Here is a 27,902-nt window from a genome sequence, read left to right as displayed (position 1 = left end):
CCATCTTTACTTTTTATAGAACCAAAAGTTGGTTTGACTTAGTCAAATAGAAATTATTTTGTCGAATCTTGATTGAAAATAGCCTACTCCGAGTATATTTAGAAAAAAATTTTGCCCCTGGATACCTTCAGCAGTTCCACCAATATGACTGACGATGCCCCTGCTCAATCACTTATGCTACCGGTTCTTCTGCGTCCAGTGATTTCTGACGTAATTACACTCTTAAACTTGTTGTCTGTTAGCCTAGGTTAACAGAGTTTTGTATTATTTTTGCATGTAGTTGGGTAGTTAGAATCTGAGGACTGTTTGAAGTAAATATGGGCAACAATGGGTAAATATTTACCAAATCATTATTGAGTAGGCTAACAACTAAAGTGAATATACCATTTGATGTCTTTTTTTATGCTGATTACAAATATAATAATCATTTCTATCAGAAATGAGTTTTAGCCCTCCCCTAGGCTATATATGCCAATTCAGGTTATATATTTCTACACTAGGGGGGGGGGGGGTAAAGTTTAAACTTACTTATCATTTACATCAGAAATAAAATTTGCCCCCCCCCTAATGTATGTCCCTATGTTCTGGCCTTCCCAAGGCCAGAACATAATTTGTACTTTACTGAAAAAAATACAAATGAATGTGCATTGTCAGTTTAATATACATATACTGATATTTAGTAATCAAAATGTTCATATTATTTGATTTAGCGTATTAAAGTTGTAAAAGTAAAAACATTTATATTTTTTTTCAGTAAAGTACAAATTATGTTCTGGCCTTGGGAGGGCATAGGGGTTTTGAGCCCAACTTATGTTAAAATATGTCAAACAGAACTTGTGGTCATTCTCAAAAGCTTTTCCGAAAACGAGCCAACACCAGACTAAGGAACAAGTTCTTCTCAAATAGAGTTGTCAGCTTGTGGAACTCCCTTAGTGAAAAAACAGTAACCTCTGCCAGCGTGGATGTGTTCAAGTCATCAGTGGATCGGGAGTGGCTCAACAAACCATGGTGCACCATTTGGGACGCCACAGATGATGATTAACTATCATCACTGAAGCTGGCGGACACAATATTCGTCCTATTGCTAGCAAGTGCGATTTAAGGTAATTTCTGCTTGTTTTGAGTTTGACTCAGTTACTTATTGTAATTTCTGTTTGTTTTGGGTTTCATATATTTATCAATGCTGATTTGTGGTAGTTTCATGCTTGGTAGATTATTTGATTGTATTTTTGCTCATTTTTTGTTTAATGGAGTTCTTTACTTTTCTTTGAAAAGCTTATTTTATGGAAAAAGTTTTTTTTAATTAATTTAAACAAAGGCCAGATGCTGAGTGGTCCTCCAGAGAGTGTAAACTCTATTGGGATGCTACTGGACATATAACCTTTCACCAGTGAACCTTGCTTACAACTAGTCATCATTCTGGAGCTCTACAAGAGAAATCCTTAGATTGCTCTTAGCTGCAACTTAAGATAATCAAGTAATGCAATCAAGATTAGATGTTTGAAACAATGTATAAATACAAATGAAATCAGAATCCTTACAAACCACATTCTTAATAAGGATTGGTCATGGAGATGCCTGTGAACCAAATTCAGTTAAATTACTATTGGGATTGCCAGCTACCACAGATGACAACTCCAAGCAATTAACTTTATCTAGACACAAACCTAATTTCTCAGAGAACAGAGCCAAAAGTTTCCCAGATTCATTATTACATTATCAGGTACATCCACATTTATAAAAATACAGCCTTTATAAAGATCCTAAGCCTCCTGATGGGCTATGTTAATTTATTGCACTATTGAGCAGGTTTGTAATAGGAAGAAGACTTGGGCAATTTAAGTAAATTAACACTATACTTAGTAATAATTGAATAACAAATACACTGTACTTCTCACTAAGGTCATCAAACACTGAAAGTTTAATTTAGAAAAAAGTCATTGGTATTCCAAGATATAAGCCATACTACCATGCTTGTGGATTCACTTTATTGCCATTATATTTTATAATGGTGTTGTGGTACTCTTACTTTGTTGTTTGAATAGTAGCCTATTCCCTGTGGTAAATGTTTGTGTTTGCTGTTCATTATTGCAAAATTTAATGGGAATACCATCTTGTAACTCTATCCAAAGTTTCAAAGTTGTGTGGTGGTGTCAGCTTTAAACAACTGAAGAATGGTCATTAACAGTCACACCTATCTTGTGGTCACCATTATTAAGGGGGCTTAAACTGCATCTCTCCAGTAGACTTCTTACATTTTGTCACTGGTTCCTAACACAATGACAAAATTTCATCATCCTCAACATGGAGCACAATATATCCAGTTGGAACAAAATTAAAATAATAAGAAAGTGCCCAAGTATGCAGATAGTGCAGATGTTGGACAAATATTTTGGTTAAAAGGTATCTTTCATAATTTTTGACAGTATGGTCCTAACATTAGATATGATGTAGACAGCTTTATATAGTTGGAATTGGCCAATGGCTTATATAGGACTAGTTATGATTGGCTGACAACAGTCTGGGTGAACCTTGTTTAACATTAAACAAAATATACCCTTACATCATAGTCTATTTAAATACAATTATTTTGTTTCACAACACCTGCCTTAGATCAGACTGAATACATCCATGATAGAGTTTTCTATGATTTAGATACTTTGTTCAAACTTTCAGATTCCATGTCCAAGATTAGGTTGTATTTTCCAAATTTATGCTCAAGCTTAAAGTTTGTGTTCATGATTAGGTCCCACTGTTAACTATTAGTGCATTTAAATTGCTAGTATTGTAAAAAGTTAAAATATTCAAGCTAATCACATACTTATTAAAAAAAAAATTAAGACATATCTAATGGTGAGATAGTCTGCTTTCTAGGTGGTATAATGAAGATTCTACAGTGATTTTACTGTTGGAGTGGTAATTAGCTGTCCAAGTACTGGCTATATTATCCTGTATAAAGTGCGTTGTATAGCCAATTTATCCAGTAGGGGGGCAAATCTACCCAACTACTTTCCAAGATATTAACAAGTCCCTCATCTTGAATATTACCCAAGAACAGTGGGGTTTTAGGAAGGGTAGAAGATGCATTGATCAAATTTTCACTCTTAGATTAATAGTTGAGAAGTGCCTCAGTCATCAAACCTCTTTAGCCTTCAGTTTTTACAGATTATGAGCAAACTGCCATACAAAAAGTGGAAAAAGCTTTGAATAGATTGGGATGGAGGAGGAGCATGCATAGTTCTATTGGTCCCAGGTGGTTTGGTGCTGCAGTGAGTTGTTAGTAGTAGCAGTCTTCCCCTCCCCCCCCCCCTCTGCATTGTAGGTGCTGGCATATATATACATTAGCAAAATATGCTAATGAAGAAATATGATCTTCTCTTCTTGCTATACTACAATATTCAGGGATTGTGCCATATGTGCAAAATTGAACAAAATAGGACAATACTTTTCTCATCAAACCTAAGCAACCTGTTAATCACATAGACCTTTTTTTACCTCACTCATGCTATGTGACCATAGCTTGATGTAAATATGTCATATAAAGATTTGGTAATGGACACTTCTGTAGGTGTATTTTATTCTGTTCCCTGAGCGGGGAGGAGGGGGTGTCAGTGACACAAATAGCGACAAAGACCACAGTGCCTTTCCATCATAAACAAATAAGTAGAACAACAGGGAAATTTTTATACAAGACAGTGGAATGCAACTTTAAATGAATATTTTGACCCTATATCCAAGGGCTGTCCTCGGCAAAACAGACAAAGAGAATAAAAACACCATAAAAGAAACTTATATTAAAATTCAATCATTAAAACTGTTTAAAATTATAACCAAATTAAAGAATATAAAAAAAATGGCAAAATCACCCCACAATTGTATAATAAATTTCTCCCCCAAGGTAGCTTTTGCCCAAAGTTTTACGGTTTACAGAAATTACACAAGCAAGGTATTCCCTTAAGGCCAATTGCAGCATGTACAAAAGCCCCTGCTTCCAATATTGGAAAGTGGTTATGTACAGCCTTCAAACCATTACTTTATTCCCAAAAATTGTACATATAATTCGGTAGATTTAGTGGAAAAACTTAAAAGTGCAAGCATTTCTGAAAATACAATAGAAAGTAGTTATGACACAGTTTTTTTATATAAAAATGATGATTCAGAAATATCAGAGCAGTTACTAAAAAATAAAATAGAAGAAAACTATCATTTCATTAAAGAGTCAATAACTGAAATAGACTGCAAGGTTTTAATATTACTAGTCAGAATGTGTTATATGCATTCAATGTATATTCAGTTCCGTAATTCTTTTTATCAACAAAAAATGGGCTCCCTATGGGTGTGCTGCTATCCAGGTTATTAGCAAACATTTATGTAGAACACCTTGAAAATTGGGCCTTAAATTCATATTTTTTAAAACATGTATATTGTGGGCATTATATGGATTATGTAATATCGCTATGGAATTAGGGGGATAATGTACTTAGGGGTCTTCTAGATCACCTTAATACATGTGACCAAAATTTACAATTTGCCTCAGAAATTGAAAATGCAAACAAATTACCATTTCTGGATGTATTAATTATTCGTGTCATTGATAAACTGGATTTTACAATTTACAGAAAACCCACATAAAATAACAGATATCTACATTTTAAATCTAATCACCCCCCACAAGTTAAAAGAGCTGTTGTCACCTCTCTTGTTGATCATGCCCTAAACATTTGCTCGGAGTCTCACATCACAGATGAACTAAATTGTATTAGAGACATATTTTTTGGAAACGGTTATCCTATTGTCTTTATTAACAATACAATTAGCCAAAGATTGGCAAGACACTCCCATAAAATTAAGGGTCTTTTGCAATGTGAAGTTCCTGTCAAGCCCTCAAATATAATTTACCTTCCATATATTCCAAAAGTCACTACAAGTTTAAAAAAAGTTTGCACACAAAATAATTTTTATGTTGTATTTACAAGTAATTTTAAAATCATGAATTTCTTAAATTCTGGTAAAGATATAACCCCAGTTACTCGCTACAGAGGGGTTTATCAAATACCACGTGACTGTGGCCATTTTTATGTTGGTAGAACCCATAAAAATTTAGAAAAACACCTGCAACAACACAAAGATGACATAACTAAAGCTTTAAATTCTAATAGTACAAATATTTCCTTTGATTCTGCTTTAAGCAGTCACATATATGATAATCCTAGTGTACCGGGAGTAAAACACGATATATTTGAAATACCAAAATAAAGTTCCTTCTTTAATTCGGACTCCTATAATCAAGCTAAATCTAGTTTCAAAAATGAAAAAGTCCTTAATCAGCAAAGAAAAGAAACTGCAGTCCTTGGATTTTGCCAAGACAGTGAGCAATAAGAAAAGTGCTACGCACAATATTTTTAAGGACGTTTAAACGATAAGAGCCGTGTGAACGCCTAAATCATCAAAACTATTTAAGACGTATTATCGGACGAGGGTTTGCGTCCTTGGGCCACGTAAGCCAATGGCAGGCAGTCCCTAAAGCGCAGGACGAAAGAACTGCGTTTGGGAGTGGGGAAAATGTGTTTTTAATTGTAATGTTAAGTTGGATCTAAAAGAGCTCGTACCGCAAATAATCTCGGTCACCATTTATTGTCTTTGAAGTGACCCATTGCTGTACAACTGAGCATGTAAGTCGAATAAATCTAGTGTCCTTTTATCTGTGTTCATGTCTCTTGTATGTCTAAGTGTAGTCCGAGGACGGGTAACAAGTTCACCTGTCTCCAAGGTAACTGCTCACAAAGGACTCTGATCTCAAGATTGATCAATGAAAAAGGCGTCACAATCTTATGACTACATATTCAATTTTCTCTCATTGATTGAGGGCGGTGCTAGCCTAGCTGACACAATCTCCATCGCTATAAGTGGCGTTATAGGAGAAATCTCCATCGCCACAAACAAACCTTTTCTATTACCACAAACAATTCTTCAATGGTACAAATGGCGCGGTCGGAAATTGGAGGAAAACTGCGAACTAGTTAGGCCATTTAAACTTTGTAATTCAAATTTGATTTTCGGAGAGATACAGACATATAAGAAAATTGATTAGGCCTATAACCGCTAGGCTACGATAGGAAACCCTTTAGATATCTCATAAGAGATAATAGCCTCCCCAAAATAGGTTAAGTAAAATAATAAATTTGTTTTAAGTTGATATAAACGCAAAAAAAAAAATATTGAAATATTGTATATTGTAACAGAAATGGCTTTGTCAAAGGAGGAAGGTAAATGGACTTCGCTTTTAGCTGCTCTCGAATTAGCAAAACTTCGAGCAGCTTTGCTTGAACTTTGGCTATTAGAAATAAATTTGTATCCTCCTTGATAAATGCAGAGCCCCCAAAATTTGCTATAACCTCGAAAAAAATCCCCAATGTGTCAAGTATGAAGGCATACATCATCCTTTAGCGTAAATTAAATATTACAAAAAATTTTTATTTGAACCTGAATCTGAATAATAAAAAGCCCTCGTTATCAAATTATTTCTGAAACGTGTTAAAATTTGCCACATGACAAGAGACACACATAAAAAATAATAACAAGAAAGTAAATAAAAGATCCTAAACTCAAAACTACCCATCAGTAGATGACTCCTGAAGAAATTAACCTCCTATGCATAAGATATTTTGTAATAGTGCAGATTATAATTATTTTAGGCTTACGCACAAAATAGGATACCAGTTTAATTATGTACTGTACGCCTGCTTGCCTATATGTTACTTACTAAAGAAATATAATGCAAAAAAAAAAAGATTAATAGCTAAACTTTAAGGTTATATATAAACCAGTCTTAGAGACATATCACGGCCAGAATTAAGTTCTAAAATCCTAACCTTACTTTCCTAACCTATCTAATCTTTAAATAATCATTCTGTTTTACGCTCACAAGTCAGTTTTCCTTGGTCAATGCCTCAAAATGATTAAAAAAAAAAGGGAGTATAAAAAATAAGTTTACAAAAAAAAAGAGGTAAAATAAATTATAAATTAATTCTAGAAACAAACAAGAAGATGAGGCCTAAGAATATCATCCTTATTCTCGTTGTTCACGCAGTGGCCCAAGATATGGTAAAACACGGAGTAATATTCAAGCATGAAAATTCACTCCTAGTTAGCCATGACGCATGGAAAATCTTTATGAAATTGGATCCCAAACCTTTTGAAACCTTGTTCCAGCAAGTAACAAGGCTAGAAAAAAAACACGAATGAACTCAAGGAATCGATATTTCAATACCTTAGATCGAACAAAGGACTACAGGCCAGTAAAATAATACATAATAAAGATAATAAAGAAGTTCCGACTTCAGTTATACCCAACCCAAAATCAAACTTCGTAATAGATGAGCCAGATGAAAAAAGGACAGGACTCGACATGGCACTTGGAACGAGCACTGAGGACGACAGAGAGAAAAGACTGGTGGATAATATTGAAGACTCAGCAAAAGACGTTGCTAAAACAAAATTAATGCAAAACCCTAAACTACTGATTACAGAGAAAGGAAAACCTTACAAGGGAAATCACACAACGAACGACGAACAACCTTTACCAACCCCAACTGAGAAAAATTCACAACAAATTTCTACTCATCAAGCCTACTTCACCCTCTATGGACAAAGATTACAAGACCTGTTTGAATTATTCAACACGGAAATACAAAAACTAAAACAAAGTACCACGAAGATTTTCGAAGTATTCTTTCGAAGAAATAAATACCGTAGATCTACCGGTCTAATTCCCATCATTGGAGAACTCGCCTCCCAACTTTTCGGTTTAACGACAGAGGAAGACCTAAACAGCCTAAGTGAAAGTGTAAGAAAGTTGAACAATGCCATGAACGTAACATTACACGTTCAAGAAATACAAGCCAGTGTAGTAAATTACCAGAGATATAAAATCGATATGATATCTAAGAGAATCTCAAAAACCATAAACGTGATGAATTACTTAAGGACTGAAGCGGACCGCGTGGTAATAGACGCGAGCTTAACCATGATTTCACTCGACACAATTACCATGTCATTACTAAATTTGGCGACAGACGTCAGCAAGTTCGAGTTTGCACTATTTGCCCTCACGGGAGGAACTTTGTCCCACGACCTAGTAGGTCCTTCTAGCCTAAAATTTATGCTAGACAAAATAAAAACGCACCTAACGTTTGGCTTACATCTGCCCCTAGAACCAGAAGTATCAAATTTATACCATTACTATACTAAATTAAAAGTCCACGTCACGGAAATAAATGCACAGCTATTTATAGTAGTAAAAAGTCCATTGATAAATCAACACTCCGTTTACGACCGGTGCAAAATTTCGACCTTCCAGGCGCACATAAAGACAACGAATTAATATATGACTATCACACCTGAAGCAGAGTATTTGCTTATTGATCAAGATAGACGAAAATACGCCCTAGCCAATCCACAAGACTTAAAAGAGTGCGTACCATTCAAAAAATTAGTATGCCAACTCACGTTACCTATTTATAATGTCAAACCTGGATCCTGTATGTTAGACATATTTTTGAAAGACACACAACAGGAAGAAACACCAAATTCATGCGAAGCCGTGGAAGGAAGTACTAAGCGAGAAATATTCATTCACCTAAAAAATGACCTTTGGTTATTCTCAGTTCCAAGAGAAACCGTCGGAACTCTGTCTTGTTACAATAATACGGAAAGAATAGAACCAAGTTACAAGACAGAAGTACTGTTACAAAACGTGGGTACGATAACCATAAAACAAGGGTGTCGACTCGTAAATAAAGAGTCAACCGTCCGAACGCCGTTAATTACCACAAGCACAAAGGTAATAAGTCCAGAAATAACTAACTTCAAGGTGATCAACCTGTCGTACACTATTCACAAAATATAAAACTAGGACCTAAAAACCTTTGTATGGTCGAAAATAGAGAAAAACAAAGGAACGCTAAGGCTTACAAAAATAAGAGAAGCATTAGATTCACAGATTCCCCTATTTACAAACGAAGACCAAAGATTAGCGTATGTAGATAATAAATACGGATTGTTCTCGACCAATTTCTGGTGGAACATATTATCGGCCGTATGTTTCGTATTCGCAACCTCCCTGACCATAAAAACCCTATTGATTTGTAATTACGGAAAAGTACTAAGAATAAGAAGAAGAAAAAAAACAGAAGAACACGGGGAAACAGCTGAAATGCTGAGAATAAAACATGAGCCCCATGAAAACGTCTAAGCCAAGACATAGGGAAGACATCAGAAAACTAGTGGGTATAAAGGTCTCCACTAGTCATAGTTATGTCTTATCCCCCCATTGTAGTATCGTTTGCGTAAAACCGTGTGGTTATGACGCTGCAACATGCATTTCTTATATAGCACGGACTTGCGTGAACAATGCAGGCATGAAAAATATCGTAAAAGTAGACCTCAAACTTAATAATGTAGGGTAAATTATGTTTATTTAATATCAATATTTTCGTAATCAAAACAAATTTGAAGAAATTTCTGTTTTAGATTTTCATTGTGAGTACCAATATTAGTGTATTTATTTAATTCTGTCTCAAAGCTAAGAAATTATAACCCAATTAATGCGTGAATTATTGTATGTATATTTACTTCAAAGAACATGTGATTCTGCCGCGTTGTCTTTATTGCAGGAAAGTAAATGGACACATTGGTTATCGAGCATTACAATGAGCTACCCAGTACAGATCCGGCCCAGTAACATCTAGTTTATCATATCTAAACCAGCGAAGAGTACTCACCCTAACTCCAGGCAACTTCTTCCCAGCTTCGTCCGCGAAAACAACAGTTGCCTTCGATCATCATTTCATCGACTATGAACCACATTATGTATCAGGTAACACTATATTTGAACCTCAGTACCAAGTGCTTTAACGAACTATATAATCGCATAAACGCTGAGAAACCCAGCGGCCCGTACAAGATATAAATACGTAGATATCGTGTCGATACTCACTATGGACCCCATAATAATTTGACAGTATAGTGATGATATTTGAAGCTAAACGATATTAAACGATATTTAAAGTTAAATGACACTTAAAGACATTTGAAGATATTTGAAGACGAAATTAAAGACAATTTGAACTTTAACCCTGAGAACCCCATCGATCAGTACATGATAACAATATTCAACGATATTCAAAGTTAAAAGACACTTAAAGACATTTGAAGATATTTGAAGCAGAAATTAAAGACAATTTGAACTTTAACTCTGAGAACACCATCGAGCAGTACAAGATAAACAATATTTAACGATATTTGAAGTTAAATGATAGTTGAAGAGGTTCGAAGTTGAATTTAGAGACATTATATTAAAAGGAGTCACCATAATATGACGACAACCCGTTTCAAAAGGCACAAATGAACAATTTTACGCAAGAATACATTCTGTATGTGCCCCAAAAATCCTAAAAAAATGATATGCCGAGAAGAAAAACACCAACACTACCAGTGGGAAGAATCATTTCTCAGTTGACTATTAGAACGATATTTAACGGTCATTTCCCAGTTGACTATTAGGGGAAACATACCGTTTAAAGACAACTAGACTCGAACTGTTCCATGAAGAAACCATAACGTAAGTGCTTCGTAATTTTTGCCACGACAAAAGGAGTGAAGGACAGTAATTCACAACAGACGTGTGTAGTACACTAAGGACACGAAAGGTGATGAATAGATGTGAAGCTACATGTGTTACTTCCTAACAGCTTGGACACTGCAAAAATCTCAATAGTGAAAGTGTTTTAATGTCATCAGTAAATATGTTGAAACAAATATTGTATGTTATAAATAATTCATTTATGTACCACAAGTATAATTAGGTTTAATATTATTATGTTACTCATTTAACTTTGTGTATATATTATTTATTACTTAATATAGAAAGCAAAATCAAAAAAAAGAGAACTAACTTAAATGTAGAATAGTCCAAACATTATTGGAAAATTAAAATTAATAAGTTTTATACATGGAAAAAGAAAAAAAAAAAAATCTTCAGTATAGTAGCTAACCTATAACCAAAAACAAAATTATTCCGGTAGATGAATTTTAGATAGGGATGTAGAATAAAATAATAAAAATAATTGAAAAATTTTAAAACTCCTAATGGGCAGTAACTAATGACGGGGCGTCATTATTTCATGGGAAGGGTGATATGTACCGGGAGTAAGTCACGATGTATTTGAAATACCAAAATAAAGTTCCTTCTTTAATTCGGACTCCTATAATCAAGCTAAATCTAGTTTCAAAAATGAAAAAGTCCTTAATCAGCAAAGAAAAGAAACTGCAGTCTTTGGATTTCGCCAAGACAGTGAGCAATAAGAAAAGTGCTACGCACAATATTTTTAAGGAAGTTTAAACGATAAGAACCGTGTGAACGCCTAAATCATCAAAACTATTTAAGACGGATTATTGGACGAGGGTTCGCGTCCTTGGGCCACGTAAGCCAATGGCAGGCAGTCCCTATAGCGCAGGACGAAAGAACTGCGTTTGGGAGTGGGGAAAATGTGTTTTTAATTTGAATGTTAAGTTAGATCTAAAAGAGTTCGTACCGCAACCATTTATGGTCTTTGAAGTGACCCATTGCAGTACAACTAAGCATGTAAGTTCAATAAATCTATTATCTTTTTATATGTGTTTGTTTCTCTTATATGTCTGAGTCTAGTCCGTTAATAGGTAACTAGTTCGCCAGTCTCCATGGTAAATGCTCCCAAAGGAATCTGATCTCCAGATAGCTCAATAAAGAAGAAGACACATTTGTATGACTACATATTCAATTTTCTCTCATTAATTGAGAGCGGCGCTAGCCTAGTTGACACAATCTCCAGCGCTATAAGTGGCGCTATAGGAGAAATCTCTATCGCCACGAGCAAATCTTTTCTATTACTACAAGCAATCCTTCAATGGTACACTAGTCATAAAATGCTTTTTGAAGAAACTTGCCTTATTAACAATGATTTAGGCATAAAACAGGTTGTTTGAGAGGCAATTGAAATTAAAATCAAAATAAATAGTAATATTTCTTTAAATAGAGATTTGGGGGAATATTCGCTTAATGCCCTATATACAAATTTAATTAAAAATTATTTGACTAATTATTTTAAAAACCTGTAAATAACTCCACTCAACCTATTACAAATAGACCTTCTAGGCTGTCTGCCAAGAAGGCAAGATTAGCTTTAAAAGCTTGTCTTTAAGTATTTTAATTCCATCTGAATGAATTGTTTCTCTGTCCATTTCGTTTGGAGTACCAGTCCTGGTTGAACTTCCTTGAAGTAATGATATTAGGGCTGTTTTAAAACATTTTTTTAAAAAGTTTTAATGATTGAATTTTAATGTAAGTTTCTTTTATGGTGTTTTTATTCTCTTGGTCTGTTTTGCTGAGGACGGCCCTTGGATATAGGGTCGAAATATTCATTTAAAGTTGCATTCCACTGTCTTGTATAAAAAAAAAATTCCCTGTTGTTCTACTTATTTGTTTATGGGGTGTCAGTGGATCTTATCACATGTTTCTCAGTACTCAAGCCCACCCCTTTCCCCTTCTGGGCTAAAGAAAATTCATTCAAAACATGTTTGTTGGGTAGGAAAAGGGTTTCAGTTCCTGTTTTTTTAGTTTATTACAAAACAGAAGAAAAGTAGCAATGATTTGGAGGCTTAAATAGCCAATTTTATAATAAGCTCATGCCTTTATTCCTGTAATATTTCAAAGAAAAAATTCTCACAATATTTCAGTTGAGATTTGGTCTAAAATAAGGACTGTCTTTTTAATCCCAGTAAACTCATATGCATAAGTGTAAACAGGTCAGATCCTTACCAGGGATAGGGGTCAATAGTTTTGGAGACCGCACTGCCTTTCCATGACGATAAATAAAAGTTTCCATGACGATAAAACTTTAGTAAAACTAAAGTTTTACTACTGATGAAAGTCACTGTATATGTGACCAAAATATCTGGTATTTTTGTGAATTTCTATCACTGTTATCATTATCACTGTCTATTAAAAGGATTTTATCCCTATTTGAACTTTTATTTATCAGATAGGGGTCATGGGGCTCTCCTCTGATGGTGAGGGCATGGAAGTATGTAAATTATATGGACATTGTCTTAGTCTATTTTAAAATACAACTGTAGCATAAAAACATTTGTAAACTTCTTTGTGCTCTGTTTTGCTAGTGCATTTAAAAACCAGCCCTTTTTTGTGTTTTCTTCCTGGGTGCAAAAATAGCCTACTCTATCATTCATTTTGAGTGCCATGATAGCTACAGTATTTAAATAAACCTGGATCCTATTTTTCTTTCTTCTGGCCCTCAAATTATTTTTGAGTGGTAGTCAGAGATTGCAACCCCTTCTGAAATCAGGTATGTCATTCCTCTTCTGTCTTTTCTTAGTGCATGTTGTTAATTTTGAATACTAAATTCATGTTATTTGTTTTTGCCATAAATTGTTTTCAGCAAAATTGTGAGGCATTTCCAATATTTGATTATTATAAATTTTTCAATTGTTTCTTATATTAGGATCAATTTTTTTATTGCACAATATACCCCTATATCCATATCATTATGTCTTTTTTTAGCTTGAGAAAACAGATGTTGCTGCAGCTCAAACCCTCAGAGCAGCTCTTGTGAAAGTTGAAAATGTGCACCCAGGGTTTACTCATGACCTAGTTTTGGGACTTGTCAAGAAAGCTGACTTGAGTATCAACATGAATGAAGCATTGCTAAGACTACAAGGACAAGTTGCTGACACAGATTGTAAGTTTTATTTAAAAATTCCATGCTTGAAAGAAGAATGCTTTCTTATCTTAAAGCTGGATTCCCCTTGCAATCTAGCTGCTATAATAGTAAAATTCTTACCTTTTTACATTCATATTTAATAAGATTTATATTGGGACTGTCAGTTCAATCTAATTTTTACTGGCTTTTTACAAAGATAATTAAAGTAATCTTTTTAAACAATATAGGTGAAAATATTAATTAAAACACACGTATAAATACACACCCACTACTGTGCTAAAATTCTATTCAGTTTAATGTATTTTGTTTTCAAAACAAAGTCCTAGAAAAATAGACTCTAACAAATGAAGTGAATATTTTTTTTAGTGGACAAAACTTTGACCAAACTGAAAGCCCCTATAAAAATCCAAAATTTAATAGCCCTTCAGTGACAAAGAGAGTGAAGTCTGTCATTGACAGACTTTGATATAGCAACTTTGAGTAATGGCTTGGATTGTTCAGTGAATTAAGAATTTTGAGAAAGCTAAGTAGGTAAGGTAGTGTTGTAAAGGTTAAGAAAAATTGAATCAGCAAGGATAATAATTCAGGCTGCCTTGACAAAATGCAAGCAAGTGTTGTCTTATTGGCCTTTCATGGTGGTAAGGTAGATTGTTTTAAGGGTTAAGGAACGTTTTCCTCATTGTAATTATTTTGAATCTAGCACTTCCTAATAGATTCAATTTTTTCTCAAGCTATTTCGGAAGATGGGTTTTCTAGGCAAGGCATACATGACCAAATAAATGATTTATTTCAAAACGACAACTCACAAGCTCAAATGACCAAATTTGTGTTCCTCTTGAGTACATAAAAAGACTGAAATACAAACACAGCCAATAGCTAAAAAAAAAAAAAAAAATACTGCCATACAGTTTACTTGTCAGTATGATATTCAGGAAAAATAATTTACAATTAGCATTATTGGAATTAAGTAAAAAACCAATAATAAAAGAAAGAAGAGAGACAACAGACTATTTCCCACTACCTGCTTGTGTTGTACAACAAAGATATAAAAAAATTTCCTGAACCTGCCATGGGTAGTTACTAAAGGGTAAATAATGCCCTTTAGCATAAAAAAGGGTAATTTTTCTTAATGAGGATATGATGGACGAGTGGGATGTGAGGCAGGAGAAAAAGAGCAGAAACTCAGGGATCAGAAAGAGCCTTTAGCCCATACCTTCTGTATAAAACATCGCTCCTCCCAGGCAGAGTGGCCTGTATTTGCATTTGAATAGGGACCTAAGGAAGGACAGGTATAAAAAAGTGATTTGTTGGATTTTTATTTAAATATTTAATGCATGCATAGCCCACTCGAGCCTAATTTTAATAGTACTGTCAAGGAGTTTAGCATTCTTCCAATTTTGAAGGGGATTAGATTGGAATACATAAAATCAGATTTCAAAAAGCTTATGGTAAGGATGTTCAATCTAGAATAATTTTCGTATTTAGGGTGTTTGATTTTTCAACATGTCAAGGATTCTGGGAGATTTGCTTTTAATGGGGTAAAAAATTTTTTAGATTTGCTTGAATAGATTTTAAAGACTGATATGTCATCCATAAACTTTTATATGCGAGGGAACTCATTCCCCAAGTCATTAATTGTAACAAGAAATGCAAATGTACATTCCTGTAGTACCAGACATTTATACAGATTTATATTGGGGATTGAGGCGAGTTTAAAAAAACTCAGAGAATAAATGAAATTAAAGGGAAAGTGTCAAAAAAAAATCCAAGCATGGAGATACTTATAATTATTTTTTTGGGGGGGGGGAGGGAGGGGAAGAGGGCGTGATTTTAATAGAGCCCTTGCACACTTGTCATTGTATCTATACTTGTTTGTTCTGTTTTTTTTTTCAATTCCTACTCTTTTCATATTTATTTATGTATTTATTGGGAAACCTGTCACACAAAGACGAAAAAAAAGAGCATATAAAAAAGGATTATGGAAAAAGAAAAGACACTAAACGCAAAGGAAACAGTTAAAACACAGCAAAAACTTGTTGTCAAGTATGACTGTAATCATGGGCGTAGCCAGCATATTGTCTAGGGGGGGGCAGTCGATAGTGTGATGGAGGGCCTTTTACCAACTGCTTTTCCAACCATCTGCTTTTCAGCCATATCTAATGTAAATTTGAAGATCTAGGGGGGGCAGCTGCCCCCTCCCTACGCCCATGACTGTAATGTGGGCCAGGCATAAGGTACAAATGAAACCAAGTGCCAGTTAGTTGAATAAACTGGTGGCAAGCTCAGCTTTTGAATACCAGCTCACGTATCATGCTTACGACCAGGTAACTGGGCTGCAGTCTTAACTCTGAAACATGATCAGGGGAAATATCTCGATGAGCCTCATACAACAGACATTTGAAACTGAATTTTACCATAAGGTCATGTCTTCTTTCTAATATCGTTATTCTTGTAAATATATACATATTAATTATAAATTTAAATTTTTGTTTGTCAAATTTTTATGTTAATATTGATACTTTCAAAGGCAATAGTACTTTTAGTCTTTACCAAGCCAATACTGGAGGCGCCAAAAATTCTTTTACTATCACTGTCCCAAATTTTCAGGGTATTGCTAAGACAATATGTTAAAACATATAAAACATAAAATAAAAAAGTATAATATTTACATACATATAAATCATAAAACATATACATTTAAATCATAAAATTTACAACATATATATAAAATATATAACAATATGTTAAAACATGCGGTGTTGCTATTACATGTAAAACCTCCGAAACATCAGATTTGAGTATTTTTTATTTATTTTTTTAATAGGAGAATAGAGCTCTTGTATTAATTTAAGAAAATGTCCTTCTTTTCAGCGGAATATCGATTGAGGAGAGCAGAGGAGCCGTTTCAGGAGTTAAATCGCCGCTCCTCTCTTTTAAAGAAAATTTTAAGCAGAATTCCTGATGAGATTACTGACAGACGAGCCTTTTTGGATACTATTAAGTAAGAAAATTTAAAAAAAATATCACACTCAAAGCAAGTTTACTGCTTTTTTACAATTACTTTTTAATTTAATAAGCTATTAGCAACTGCAAGAACTGCAAGATTCGTTGTAAGATATGACAATACTTTATTGACAAACAACTATCACAGCAGTGACATAATTTCGTCACAATTCTGAGGGGTTGGGGCAAAGTTGGAGCCAATTTTCTCAAACCAAGTGAAAGTGATAGTGAAAACTGGAAAATGAAAAATATAGTACCATAAAGGCAAAAATATACTAAAGAAAACTGACCCATTTCTTAGGATTTTTCAAATTATGCAGGTTTATCTTAGTTTTAACAAGATTTTTGAAGAAACTGAATTTCAGTTGGGGGGGGGGGTGTCCCCCTGCTCCATAGAAAATTACGCCCCTGTACCGCAGGTAAATAAAACCGGATTAGCGTTTTAGATTGAAGAATATAAAAATCAAAGGATACAAATAAATTGAGTCAAAAAGAAGTTACAATAAGCCAGTTAGAAACAAGTGATAATGACAGGAAAAAAACATGGAACATCAAACTAGAGCTTAAAATGCGTCAAAAAGGAGTAAAAATAGATAAGATGTTTCATTGCTGGGGGTGGTTTTGTTGTTGCTTTTTTCAACCTCCGATCGGTTATAAAGGAAAGATGGATTAATAAAAGAAAAAAAATGACTATATTACCGAAAGTAATACCCTATTAGGGTTATTTTCTGCGTAATCACCTTTATTATTAAGGCCTTTTGTATATTATGCTGCCCAAGGCCATATCCGGGGGAGGTTAGGGGGTTTGACCCCCCCCCTCCCCGGAAATGTTTTTCCGACTCGTAAAAACGTAACAAAAATGAATATAAAAAATTGATGCGTTTTCTAAAGGTTTTTTGTAGCCCCCCCCCCTAAATTTTTTTTATAACCCTGTCCTCCCCCTCCCCCCCCCCTCCGGAAAAAAATCCTGGATACGATCCTGATGCTGCCACTTTAAACTCAGGAAAATTCTTCATTTCAAGGAGAAGTTGGAAATTACTCAGTGCTACTTCTCGGCCTTATTGTAGGGGCTAAAAAAAAAATTCCATTTAAATTGCCGTGGGAATTGTTGGGATAAACGAGCCCTTTGAAGACGGATATTGCCTTTGATCAGAATAATTGCAGAAGCCAGCTTGCCTCTTCTTCGGTTTGAATAGCTCTGAAGGTGTTGCAAAGTTTGAAAATAAGAAATTTAAAAGATATATTGTTTCTGGCTGCATAACCCCAACAGCCAATGTATCTTTTTGCTCCCAAAAAAACAGTATCCATAATCCTGGGGCTTTAGAACATTTGTTTGATTTTTGGGATTCCTTTAGTCGGGTTTCGTGCATACATTTACGTGATTCTCGCTTCTTTTTGGGTGTAACATGTTGGACTATCTCATGGCCTACAGCATTTCCCTGAACTGAAGAAATTGCTGGGCGTGGCAGCGCTTCCAAACTGACAAGTAGCCTAACATACTAAAATCGGACTGTTGTGTATCCCATGTAACCATTTTTCGGTTGTTGTATGTGGAACAAGCACCTCTTTGAGTGTGTCTGGGGTAATTATCACCCCGAAAGTTTACACCTATTTCAACAATACCATGACAACTGGTGTCAAATCGGTGGCATTTTACAAAGAGTGTACTACAAAGTTTGTTCACAGATATGACAATTGCCTCAATCGTCAAGGTGATTATATAGAGAAGTAGCCTCGATTGTATATTATCTTTGGTAATAAAATCAATTTTTATATTCACCAGTCTTACCTCTAATGATAATCCTAGGTTGAAAAGAAAACCAGCCCTCATAAAGAGGCTCTTCGATACCTCTTTATAAGAACATGGGCAAGTAAGTGGAGCTTAGGCGACTAAGTGGAGGAGGTTGGTTTTGGTGGAATTGTGAAACCTTGACAAAAATTTCCATGCTTGTTAGTTATGTTAATGATTTTTTTTTTTTAATAGATTTTGATCTTCATAAAATCTATAATTATATATTGGTCCTATAACTTAATATTTTGTAGATAAACTATCATTATAGACATTCAGTGCATGGAAGTGTTTATTTAATATATTTCCATTTATATACTGGGAGGAGGCGAGTTGAATCAATATAGACATTCAGTTCAACGACGGTTTTAATTAATATGTTAGATTTGTTTTTTATTTATTTTTATTTTTTCTTTTGTTTTTTTTTTCTTTCTCTTTAAGTGTTTAGTATTTTTTATTTTTTTGTAATATAAGTTTTTTTTTTTTTTTTTTTTTTTTATTTATTTATTTATTTATTTTTTTTTACGTTGAGAAAGGCTCCCGGATGTGGGACCGAAATATTCGGAGCTTTTGTGCATAATTAATTGTTTTATATTTCACTGCTTCATAGAAAATTAAAACCCGTTTTTCTTGTTTAAAAAAGATAAACTATATTTTTAATAGACTACATTTGTAATATTAACTTTTTTAAATCAATTGTTTAGATTAAATCTTGCATTTAGATATTAATTGTTAAAAAACAATCTTTCTTATTATTTATTAATTAATCTGTTAAAGAACAATTCATTCTGGAGTATAAAAGCAAAGATTTTATCACATTAAATGTATATATCGCTAGCCAAGACAGGCGAAATTCGCATTTTTTAGTTGAATCAAAACGAACATTTAAAAAACAGGCCAAAAATATAGACAAGGCAGTGTCAAGAGATAACAAGCGAAAATCCATGCGAAATATAAGCGGGAAAAACAAAATCAAATATGTCAAGAATTAGATAAAAAGTAATAATCATTCTGAAAAAAGAAACAAACTAAACGAGAAATGTGGAAGCAAAACAAAAATAGGAAAACTATGTTGATGATTTATTAATTTTTTTCAGTTCGTAGAGACGAAAGTTTATTTACCGTCCGTATTACAGTCTGATGTTATTTGCATTTCAACTGCTCTGACATTATCATATTATATTGGTGAATGTTGTCACCTAGAAATGTTGGAAGAATTTTCACTCAATAACTTCGCTATTTTTATTCGTTTAAAATTTAAAACAATGTTGCATAAATGCAATATTGAATAACGCTTACTGTGGTAAGACCCAAGTATCTTCATTGGATCGTATTGGCAATGATTTGGAGGCTTAAATAGCCAATTTTATAATAAGCTCATGCCTTTATTCCTGTAATATTTCAAAGAAAAAATTCAGACCGACATTAGGGATTTGATTACTCATGCGTAGCTAGATCAGTACATGGACACGGCTTTTGGATTGTTGCCAGATTTTGAAGGAATTTGAAGTTTGGGAAAAACCCGTTTTGAAAAAGAAAAAAAAAATTTGGTAAACTGTTCCATAACAATCATTGTCTTGTTTGTTTTATGTTAAAATTGCCTTTTTGATTGAATCCAGAATGCTTTCAGTGGAAGGTTTAATGTGGTATTTGCTTATGTATCCGGTTACATTCATTTATCAAAGCGCGTGTCTGATTAGTCAATAGTCAATTAGTACAGTCTGAACGCTGCTTTAGGATTGTACCAAAATTTTGAAGGTAATTTTCAATTTTAAAGGGAATTGACTTTGCTAATCTGATCCATTATTTTCGTCTTCTTTGTTGGGATATAACCCGCATAATTAACCGCATAATAAACAATTATTAGATATCGATACTGGAATTGCTGTTTACATTCTGAAACTACAGGAAAACAGGCTTTAAAATTTCCCCCCATTTTTTCGTTATAGTCATTAGAGTAGAGTTTGAGAGAAGAGTAGACCCCCTCATATACGGAATAATTTATTTTCGTTTTAAGTTTTAATGTTGCTCTTTACTTCCAGTTGAAAAAGTATTTTTAATTTAATTTTTTAGCTTAACCAACTGTTTTCTTTATTGACTTTAGACATAAAAAAACTTTACAAAATGCATCAAAAATTTGTCTATATGCATTTTTGTTACGTTTCAACAAGTTAGACACAATTTTCTTTTTTGGGGGGAGGGGGTTCAAAACACCTAACCGTTTTCATAATAGCCATTTAGAGGCTAATAAAAAAGAAACGACACTTGTATAATGGAACACCTTAACAAGTGAAAAAAACATCTTTTCTAAAATAAATATTATTCCACATCTGTTTTTAGTTTCCTTTGTCCTTTGTTTTAACTTTATTTCACTTTTATTCTATTTTGAACTACACATGCACTCCTTTTAATGCTTCATGTTTTTAGTTTCATTTTTGTTTTACCCATAATTTTCGTTGGTTATCAATCTGTTTCTTTTTTCTTATTTTGAATTAGTTTCTTTTATTGTAATTAACTTTCAAAACGTCAGTAAAGTCTTCAGCGTTTCAAACGCTCAAAAATTTTTTTTTTTAAAACCTATCTGTTAAACTCGGTTTGTTCTTTGTAGGGAAATTGCCAGTGCAATCAAAAAATTATTAGATGTCGTCAATGAAATTGCTGGCTACATCCCTGGCAGCACAGGAAAGCAGGCACTGGAACAGAGGAAGCGTGACTTTGTAAGATATTCGAAGAAATTTAGTACGACTCTCAAAGAATATTTTCGAGAAGGACAGTAAGTTCCCAGGCTCTTTTCGAAATATTTAATATTTAACACATAAAAATTTATAAATTAGGTATAAACCTGAAATATAAATGAAGTATAAACCTATAAAAAATATTCAAATTTAGCTTGTTTTCCTTTCATCCTAGAAATTATACCCAAATAAAAAAAAAAAAGTCGAAAAATAATCTATCTAAAAGCCATAATTTATGTTCTATGCATTATCTTTAAACGGACAATAATTGTGTATGTATTTATTTATTTATTTATTTTCTTTAAACGGCCCCATATTTTTTTCGGGATAATTGCCATCCTGGGATTTTCTGGCCTGAAAAAACGATCTATATAGGTTGAAGTTTGAGAAATTTCGCTAAGAGCCTTAATTTTGGGGGGGGGGGGAAATCATGTCAGTGACGCCATATTTATGAAAACATTCGAAAAGCATACAAACATCATATCGGCCTCAGTAGTGGTTGTATTGTTGTCAGTATCTTATGATGCTGGCAAAATTACACCTGAAACATGATTGACAAGAAAAATCATGATTGACGTCATATTTATCAATGCATTTCAAGAGAATAAATTACATCCCCCCTCCCCACCCCGGAGTGAAAGTATCGTTTTTACATCTAATACGCATGCTACATTACAAAAGGAACATAGCTAAGTGTAAAGTGTAATTAGTCTATTTACAAAAGGTGTTTTATGTAGTTTCATAATATCTTGAGGACAATTGAACAGCCTAGACCCTCAAACCTGACAAGACCAGTTTGAGCAGCTATGGTAAAGGTTAGTAAATGCGGCTAATAGATATGCCACAGCGAGAACAAGGAAATATGCGGCTAAAAGAGAAGAGGCAGTGAGAATTACAAGCAATTGCCAGAAAGCGAGTATCAGAATGTGTAAAAAATGGAGTGATAAAACAAAAGATTTTGCTCCCTGGGGAGGCCTCCATTTTCTGAAGGAAAGAGTAGCAAACAAAGCTGACTCATTTGGAAGTTGTTACTTACAACGAGAATCAATATATACAGGCCTCTTACTCGTCAAAGAGGGATACATAAAACTCGGTTTTGATATGTTGTACAATATAAACATTGCCGGAGAGTGGGGAAACTGGAAAAATACTTAGCGGATTGTTCGGTTGTTATCAACCAATTGTTTTTGTTCAAGAAAATAATCTTCAATTTATCTTTTGTAAAAAGTAAAAAATTCCAACTATTTATGGATTTGAGAAAAGGAAATGTAATGCATATAGGATAATATTAGAAGAACAAATGTTTGATAAGGATACAGATATAAGGACATAATAGATGTAAGATACTAGATATAGATAGAAGAACAAATGAGAAGTAGGATAAGGGATTAGACCAACCGATCGAAAGTAACACCTCAAGACAAAATCACATTTCTTTTCTATATTTTTGTTCTAAATAGGGTACGGTACTTTACTTTCAATAGTTTATTATGTGACACCATTTCTTCTGAGCTGTTTTAAACGTATAAACTCTAAATTTCTCTGTTTTATTTCGCTTAAATTATTGAAAAGGTCAAATTCTTTCAGAAATTCAAGGCCAATTTTTTTTTTTTTTTTAATCTTGTTTTATATTCACATTCTATTCTTTCTCGTACTTATTTGCATATTTTTTTTTCATTTTCCATTCATATATTTCAAGGTTTCTACTTGTCTCTATTAAAAAAGACCCAGTAACTGAAACGTCGATTCGACGCCCTATGGGCCAGCCCTAGCTATCCTTTTTTTATTCATGTTTCATATTTCATTTCACGTTTCATATATTTTTATTCATATTCTTATTTTATTTTTATTCACAAAAGGGAGTTTGACTGTCTGAGATACAAATGGAATAGTTAAATTACCAAGGGCAGTGAGAGCGAAAGTGGAATGTATAAATCGCCCAAGTATACTGGACAAGGAAGGCATACATAAATAGTGAAAAAGGAATATGATGCAGACCCTAGGATAGAAGGCAGTGGCGTTATTTCATCGAAGTCCTGGGAGAAGGGGGGGGGGTCAAAGTTGGAGCCAATTTTCCCAAATCAAGGGAAAATGATAGTGGAAAATGAAAAATGAGCCATATAATACTATTAAGGCAAAGATATCCTAAAGAAAACTGACTCGTTTCTCTGAATGCTTGAATTATGAAGGCTTATCGTAGCTTTTACAAGGTTTTCGAAGAAAATAAATTACAGATGGGGGGATTGGGGTCTGGAGGGGGCATGTATCAAATGTATATACCAGCTATCTACTCTACGTATACCTTTCAACTGTTCTTTGAGTCTTGGGAATAAGCAATTTTCAGATAGAGCTACAAGTGCTATAAGGTTTTGGGATATAAGGATGAAGCTAAGGGTTATGACGAATCAGTTTGAGCTACAAAGTTGTTGTGGCAGTAATTCCTAGAGAAATTTTCTTAGAATTTTTTTTTTGTAACGAGTGATATATGCACTGGGACGTAGTGGGGGTGGAAGAGACGGGATGGAGCTTTCTCGGACGCTTTTTTCTTATTCTGCTCTTATTTTCCTTGAAATTTCTACATAATAGGTTTCCTTGACAGTTTTCGACCTTTTAACAGTCTACAAGTACTTGTCCAGAGTTCTAAAGAACGGTTGGCACTAACTCGTTGACAGAAACTGCAAGCTCGGAATAGCTCTAAGTTTTCAACCCTGACCCCGCAGACACCTCGGTGGGATGGGAATGGAGTTTTCAACCCCTCCTCTCTCCTTGACAATGATAAGATTGTTGTCTACTCGAATTTACTCAAATATATAACAAATAAAAATGTCATCAAACTCTAAACATGTAAATTTGTAAGTCTCGTTGTAACTATTTACCAAAATAAATATAGTAAATAGTTGATAGTTCTCATTGTAATTCCCGTAACTCAAATTAATTTTTATTATAATTTGTTTTAGGCCGAGTGCTGTCTTCGCAAGTGCCCTCTACCTTATCCACCAGACAAATTTGATGATAGTGACCATTAAAAATAAGTGCGAGTGAAGGTTCGTGAATCAGATAGCTAGTAAATGAACATAGAGGGTAAATACTCGTCTTCTTGTGGCATCGGGGGGTTGCTCTCGATTTGTATTTTCTGGCATCCAAAAAGATTTGCTATACAATCAAACTGTTAGGCTACTTGTAAAACTAAATTTATATATATTATCAGTGTTGCCAGATGGGGCGCGTTGACTCCGTTTGGGTGCTTTATTATGGTGATTGCTAATTGAGTGTTTCAAATCAGCACTTTGTCCAAGCAGATTTGTTGATAAGTTCAAGCTTCTGCGCATTTTGTTTTTCTTTTTTGTTTGCGCTGTTTTTGTCACGATAACACTGTCATTACCCTAAAATAATTTTATTTTGCAGAAAATTTCCCCAAATATGAAACTTATTTCCCCAAACCTTCATTGAAACAAATGAAAGGAGAAATGTTAGAAATGTTGGACCCAGTCTTCTGGAATAAAGTATATTCTTGTTGGGAGGATATTCCAGTTATTATCTTTGTTACTTATGCTTTATAAAGCTTTTTTCTGAAAGTAGGTCATATTATTTTAAATATACTTATCGCTCTTTTATTAAAATGTTTTTCTGTGAGCATCCATAATGAGGTCAGACGTTGAATCTGACTGATTTCCCACTACGATCAACTCACCGCAGCATCAAACTGCTTGACGGCAAAACAGCTGAAGATCCAATTATCTTCTTAGCTTACTCTATGCTCCGTGCCGTGGAGTTTATGCTTCATTTAAATCACTGCTTATATCCATCCTCTTTCCACCGATTCGAGGACGTCCTGCATAACATAAGATTCCATTTAAAAAATTGACTGTAACAAGCTCATATGGACCGAATGCGCATTTCAGAGTAAGTCTAATTATGCCTATACATAGTCGAACTATGTAAGTCTATATATTAGTCAAGACACGTAAAGAAGAAAAAAAAAAAAATAAATAATGAGTCAACTGAACCTATTTTTCGTTATGAACTTAGAAAGCAGTAGTGGTTTTAGGCCTCATAATCTGAGGTGGGGGAGGGCAACGTATACCACAGGAGTGTAAAAATATAAATAAAAGGAATTTAATGACATAAGTCAGTAAAACTGGAGGAGGGGGTAGCTAATTTTTTAGGGCTGGATCAAGTACTTTTGGTACTTAAGTGCTTTAAGTAACCTACTTTAGAATAAGTTCTTTAAGAATTTAAGTACTAATTTAATTCCTCGTAACATATGTAAAACAAACCATCTTCAGTTGTTTTTTTTTTTTTATTATGAACTTACAAAAAGATCAGAATTTGGATAATAGCCACAATCCTATGGTGTCAGAAAAGACGAAAGAAAGTCAGCTAACCTTTCCCCATTAGCCCTCTGTGAGCATTTATTACAACTATGATTTTAATGTACAAAATTGGCATTAAAAATGCTTATTGTAAAGTCGGTTTGATGGGAATTTGTTTGAATATTGTTGTATACATATGTAGTCTGGTACGTATTTGTGCTAAATAAGATATATGCTATTCACCTCCTTAATTCAATAACCAAGAAGTGTCCTTTCAGTTTAAAGTTTTGAAGTAAAAAATCTTTTTGCTTTTTTTCCTCTTTTATGTGTGAAGTCTTGATTCAGTTAGAGAAAAACTCTTTTTTAAATTTCATCAAGAATGTTGCTACGAAATCAGTTTATGTAAAGATCTATAATTCGATTTTTTATTTTAAAAAAAGTAATTCATCATTAATAAATTAAATTATTTTGCCTTTTTACTTTTTAATCAGATTTCACGGTGTCCTCTTCATATGACATTCAACCAATCCTGACTATTTTCATTTTTTTTTTTCATTTTAAATGTGTATTATACTATATCTTCAAACAACCGAAGGATGGCTCTTCTGGGTTAACCACTACTGTGGGATCAAGTATGGTCAATCCAGTATAGGATACAAAATAATTTTTTGCACGAAGTCTGCTTCATAGGATGAGGAACGTTTAGCAACCTCATATATATCGTCAGCTTAAATCGGGTGATTCATAAATGGGTGGGAGCCGGCTCCTTGAATAGCGTACAATACTAAAGTTCTGTATATTCGGAGCCAACTAGTGCATACCAAATAACATTTTTAGTGCATTATAATCTTTGTCAAAATTTACAACTATTTACCATGCTGGCTTTTTTGTGCAACTTTGGCCCGAGTCGTTTGTTTAATGGAACTAGATTTAACTGATGCATAAAAACTTAAATAATGATTAAATTGACATCACGGCTGTATCCAGGACATTTTTCTGGGGGGGGAGGGGGTACACAGAAAACCTAAAAAACACATAAAAAGTTGTTTATATTCATTTGTGTTACTTTTTTTTAGTCAGACAAACATTTCGGGGGTGGGTTCAAACCCCCCTCCTCCTAGATACGGCCTTGCTTGACATTCGTTTTTATCTACTGTTTGACAACTAGCGTTGTTATAATTTTAACGGGCCTTGAGTTTTGTTTGAAGACAATATTATCGGATACATTCATGTTGTTTCGTCAATTTTCCAAAATTATTCATAGGTTTTTATCATATATTTTATCAAAAGCCTTATTTATGTGTTAATTTTATTGGGTTTTCTGTTTCTTTGTTTTTTCTACTTTAATTTTCATTCATATTTTGTTCTTTTAATTTGAATTTACAGTAGTCAGTGTTATCGGAAATTGAATTAGATTATTTTTAATTTAAAACTTTTGATAAAAAGCAAATATTAATACAAGAATTTTTTGTTGATTTCTTTCAGACTTAAAACCATGCAATCTTACTACGTAACCGTGTAAAGCCGACATGTACGCGGTAAGAGTTATTTTAGGGAGAGTGATTTGACGAAAAAGCTAAAAAAAAAAATTCTGAAAGATTACTACAAAAATGGATTAAAAGCGTAACAATCGTATGATTTGGGGCATCCTGGCTCGCTTAAACTCTCCCCCACACTGCCTATGTACGTGCCAGGTCTAAAGGTAAAAGTATGTATAGATGATTTTTTTTATTCCGAGGGTGAAACTTGACACTGGTTAGTTGTGTAAGTTTGTTCAATAAATAAATGCAAATAGGAGCTACAAAGATTCCACGAACTTCATACATCATATTTACAACACACTATTACAAGCACTAAACTTCAAATAACGAACTTGATTCGGAAATCGTTATTATACTTTTTTCATCTTGTCGCCCCGATCTATAAGATTCATCTATAGCTGCGTTTTATTTCTGTTTTACAACCGTTATTTGAACGTTTGCCATTCTGTTTAAATTACTAAGTTCTGAGTACCGTTACATACCGATTCGTGCGGATAAATACGGACTTACATACGTACTTTTGCCCTAGGATCACTCCACTCGTTGAATGAATTTTGTTGACCAAATCTTCATGTGCTTAATTTTTTGATTTAGCTGTAAGTTTCATTCGCGCAGTTTTAAGTTTTATTTATGTTCACTGACTTAAGAATTGCCTTCGTTTTCTCTGCGGATATATTCTGTTGATTTCATTATACTTCTATTCTGTACTTGTTGAGTATTTTTAATAAATAATAGGTGATCTTGAA

At 33.8% G+C, this 27,902-nt stretch overlaps 1 protein-coding gene across 1 annotated transcript; it reads left to right on the top strand.

Annotated features, from left to right (window-relative positions):
* The first annotated feature begins 66 nt into the window (after positions 1–66).
* Ccm3 (programmed cell death protein 10 Ccm3) lies at positions 67–27,902 on the top strand. Its single transcript, XM_089093118.1, has 5 exons — positions 67–210; positions 13,616–13,793; positions 16,647–16,776; positions 21,176–21,340; positions 24,260–27,902. The coding sequence occupies exons 1-5, from the start codon at positions 145–147 to the stop codon at positions 24,342–24,344; spliced, it is 624 nt and encodes a 207-aa protein (XP_088949244.1). The 5' UTR covers positions 67–144; the 3' UTR covers positions 24,345–27,902.

The sequence above is a fragment of the Artemia sp. Qi Xiang Cuo genome, chromosome 8, assembly GCF_049724085.1.
Source record: "Artemia sp. Qi Xiang Cuo chromosome 8, ASM4972408v1, whole genome shotgun sequence".
NCBI classification, from domain to species: domain Eukaryota; kingdom Metazoa; phylum Arthropoda; class Branchiopoda; order Anostraca; family Artemiidae; genus Artemia; species Artemia sp. Qi Xiang Cuo.
Note: the sequence above shows the minus strand (reverse complement) of the source record. Positions and strands in the feature narration are given on the sequence as shown.

Excerpts from the sequence above, each read along its gene's own strand:
- Ccm3 (XM_089093118.1), top strand. The coding sequence starts at position 145 with ATGACTGACGATGCCCCTGCTCAATCACTTATGCTACCGGTTCTTCTG. Across the intron at positions 211-13,615 it reads TGCGTCCAGTGATTTCTGAC|CTTGAGAAAACAGATGTTGC; the intron begins GTAATTACACTC and ends GTCTTTTTTTAG. Across the intron at positions 16,777-21,175 it reads GCCTTTTTGGATACTATTAA|GGAAATTGCCAGTGCAATCA; the intron begins GTAAGAAAATTT and ends TGTTCTTTGTAG.